General features: G+C 36.7%; 1 protein-coding gene across 1 annotated transcript; it reads left to right on the top strand.

Moving 5' to 3' along the window:
• The first annotated feature begins 1389 nt into the window (after window positions 1-1389).
• On the top strand, window positions 1390-2619 carry LOC110092774. The gene has a single exon (XM_020817441.1). The coding sequence runs from the start codon at window positions 1390-1392 to the stop codon at window positions 2617-2619; it is 1230 nt and encodes a 409-aa protein (XP_020673100.1).
• Window positions 2620-2968: the final 349 nt, after the last annotated feature.

The following is a 2968-nucleotide window of genomic DNA, read 5'->3' as shown; positions in this document are numbered from 1 at the left end:
GGGTTCAGGTCAACCTGAACTCTGGTGATTTTTTTATTCTAATAAAAAACAACTATATTTTAGAACTCTTTCAAGAACTCTACTTTAGGGGTGTCCAATATTTGACCGACTTAAAAACCCGACCCAAACCCTCGATCCGAATTTAATTGATTAGGAGGGTTTTAGAAGATTGTTATGAAAATCAGTAAACTGTTTTTTCAAAAATATATAAACATTTGCCAAGCCTGAATTAAGTTAGTTTTATTTTAAATTGATTGAAGTAAATTTTTACTTATTGATTTAGGTTAAATAAATGATTTGTTTAGGTTTAAATAAATCGAATTAATAAAAATATGTTATAACATAAAATAACCCAAGGCCTGAGCGAGTCGGGTTCGAATCGACAGGCTCGAAGCGGTCAGGTTTGGGTCGGGTTTAAAAAAACAGCGTCGTGTTATAATAACGAGTTTTGACCGATACCCGACAAAAACCCCAATTTTCACTGGCTTAGCTTACTGTTTAGGGAATAGAAGCATACAATAGAATGGAAAGAGGAAAAGCAAAACTTAAGGGGGCAATAATAATAATGTTTATAATTATGATTATTAGAGATATAATTAATAAATATTAGTTATAAAAAATATTTAATTGATTAATTAAATAATTATAAATTAATCTAGTCAATTAGTAATTAAAAATTTATTAAAATAACACTTAAAATTAATTAAGTGATTAATTGGGTAAATAATAATTAAATGATTACTCTTCTTCATGTCCGTTGAATCCATCCCCTGATAATATTGCTCAGGGGTCACATAATCCACGTGGTAGAAGCTTCAGCAAAAAACCTGGTAACAGGTTTCACTCTCGTCAACCTTCTAGGCCTCCTCGTGTGGAGCCTAAAACCACTGATGCTTCTACTTCTACTCCTGCGGCTGCCTCCTCTATTCCTTTGCTTCCTCTGCATACTAATAGCATTGGGCAACCTTTACATTACCAAATACATTCTCCTCCTCCTCCTTCCACTACGATTCTTAGGTAGAACAATGTCCCTGTTGAAGATCTCCCTCCTCCCACCTTGGAAACTGATGTTGTGGAAAATTTAATTGGTGAAACGTTGGTTTCTATTCCAAATTTAAACATTCCCACTGAAGAACTTTCGGCTTCTTCTAGCTCCCAGTTGGCTTCCTCTCTTAAGCCGCCCAAGAGTATTAATTCTCCTAATAAATTTGAGATCCTTAGCTCTCAAACTGACACGGATATGAATGGAAATATGGGGTCTACCAGTGATATTGTTGGGAATGCTCTTAAACAGCCAGGTAAAGGCAAAAAGCAAACCACGTCTGATAATTCAAAGAAATCTGCTAAGGGAAAGCAGAGTAAAAAATCCCAATCTCTTCAAATTTCCTGATGTTTCATCCTGCTATTGGTGCGTGGAATGTAAGAGGTTTTAATCATCCTGATAAAGTCCTTAGCTGCAAGCGCCTTATTAAGTCCTTTAAGCTTGATATGTTATGTTTATTGGAGACCCGGATTCACTCTCCTGCTCTTTCGGATCCCTTCTTTGAATCCTCCCATTCCCTTTTCCAGAACGAAGACAACCTCCATAATTTTCATTTGTCATCCTCTGGTAGGATTTGGATTAGATGGGATTCTAGTAAACTTAATTTTACCCCCATTCAAGTCACCCCTCATATGATTACCGGGAATGTTCTGATTGGTAACTGCTCTCAATTTCAGCTCACTATTGTTTATGCTGCTAATAATGCCTCTGATAGAAGGGATCTTTGGAACACTATTACCTTGACGGCCCCTCCTGCTGATGTCCCCTGGGCTATCTTAGGGGATTTTAATTGCTGTCGGTTTGGTTCTGAGAAATCTGCCGGTTCTTCCCTCCATCACTCTAATTTGGTATATTTGAATAACATGATTTTTGCTAATGGTTTGATGGATTTTCACTCAGTTGGTAGCTTCTACACTTGGTTTAATCAGCAATCTGTGAATCCTATTTACATTAAACTTGACAGGACTCTTGTTAATGAAGAATGGGGGAAGAGGTTCCCTAGTTCTTTTTGTTATTTTCAAAGCCCGTCATGCTCCGATCACTCTCCTATAATTCTGCATCCGGGAGTGTCTTCTCAATCTAATCACAGATTTATTTTTAAGAATTTTTGGACTAAGCATGATAATTATTGGGTGCTACTGCTAAATGCTTTTTCTGTTCCTTTAAATGGCAACCCAATTTCTCATTTTTGTAATGTTCTCAGGAAGTTTAAAAGGGACATTAAAAATCAACACTGGGCTAATTCTCATTCTCTTAATATACTTTTGGATGATCTTCAAGCTAAACAAATGAACATCCTTGAGCTTATTAAGGTGAATCCTTTGGATGCATTTCTCGGAGCTGCTCTCAAACACATCAATTTAAATATTTCTCAAGCTACCTCAATGCTTTCTAGCTGGATTGTTCAGAGAGCAAAGATTAAGTGGTTGCAACATGGTGAGGATGATCTTAAATTCTTATATGCTAAAATCAGGAGTAGGGTGAGTAGCTCAAAGTTTGTGGTCAACTTATTTGCTTGCAATCCTAGCAATTCTCGTGAGGAGGTTATTCAGTCGATTATCATGTATTTTCAATAGCTTTTTAATCCTCCTCCTCCTTCTTGTATGGATATGGCTCTTTTTCCCATTGGTACTGCATTGCCCGAGAGGTATGATACTTTGCTTAATGCCCCTATTCTGGATGATGAAATTAAGGCAGCTGTTTTTAAAGGATCCTCTAAATCCTCTCCTGGTCCAGACGGGTCCAACTACCATTTTTACAAAACTGGCTGGCATATTATTGGTCCTTATGTTTGTAATGCTATAAGATCTTTTTTTGCTAAAGGTTACATTCCTAGTGGGGTTAAGGCTACTGCTTTAATCATTATTCCTAAGAATCGCAATGCTACCTCTATCACTGACTATAGGCCTATTTCCTTATGTAATA

This window comes from Dendrobium catenatum, unplaced genomic scaffold (genome assembly GCF_001605985.2).
Source record: "Dendrobium catenatum unplaced genomic scaffold, ASM160598v2 original_scaffold_26362, whole genome shotgun sequence".
NCBI classification, from domain to species: domain Eukaryota; kingdom Viridiplantae; phylum Streptophyta; class Magnoliopsida; order Asparagales; family Orchidaceae; genus Dendrobium; species Dendrobium catenatum.
The sequence above is the reverse complement of the archived record's forward strand: the minus strand, read 5'-3'. Positions and strand labels throughout refer to the sequence as shown.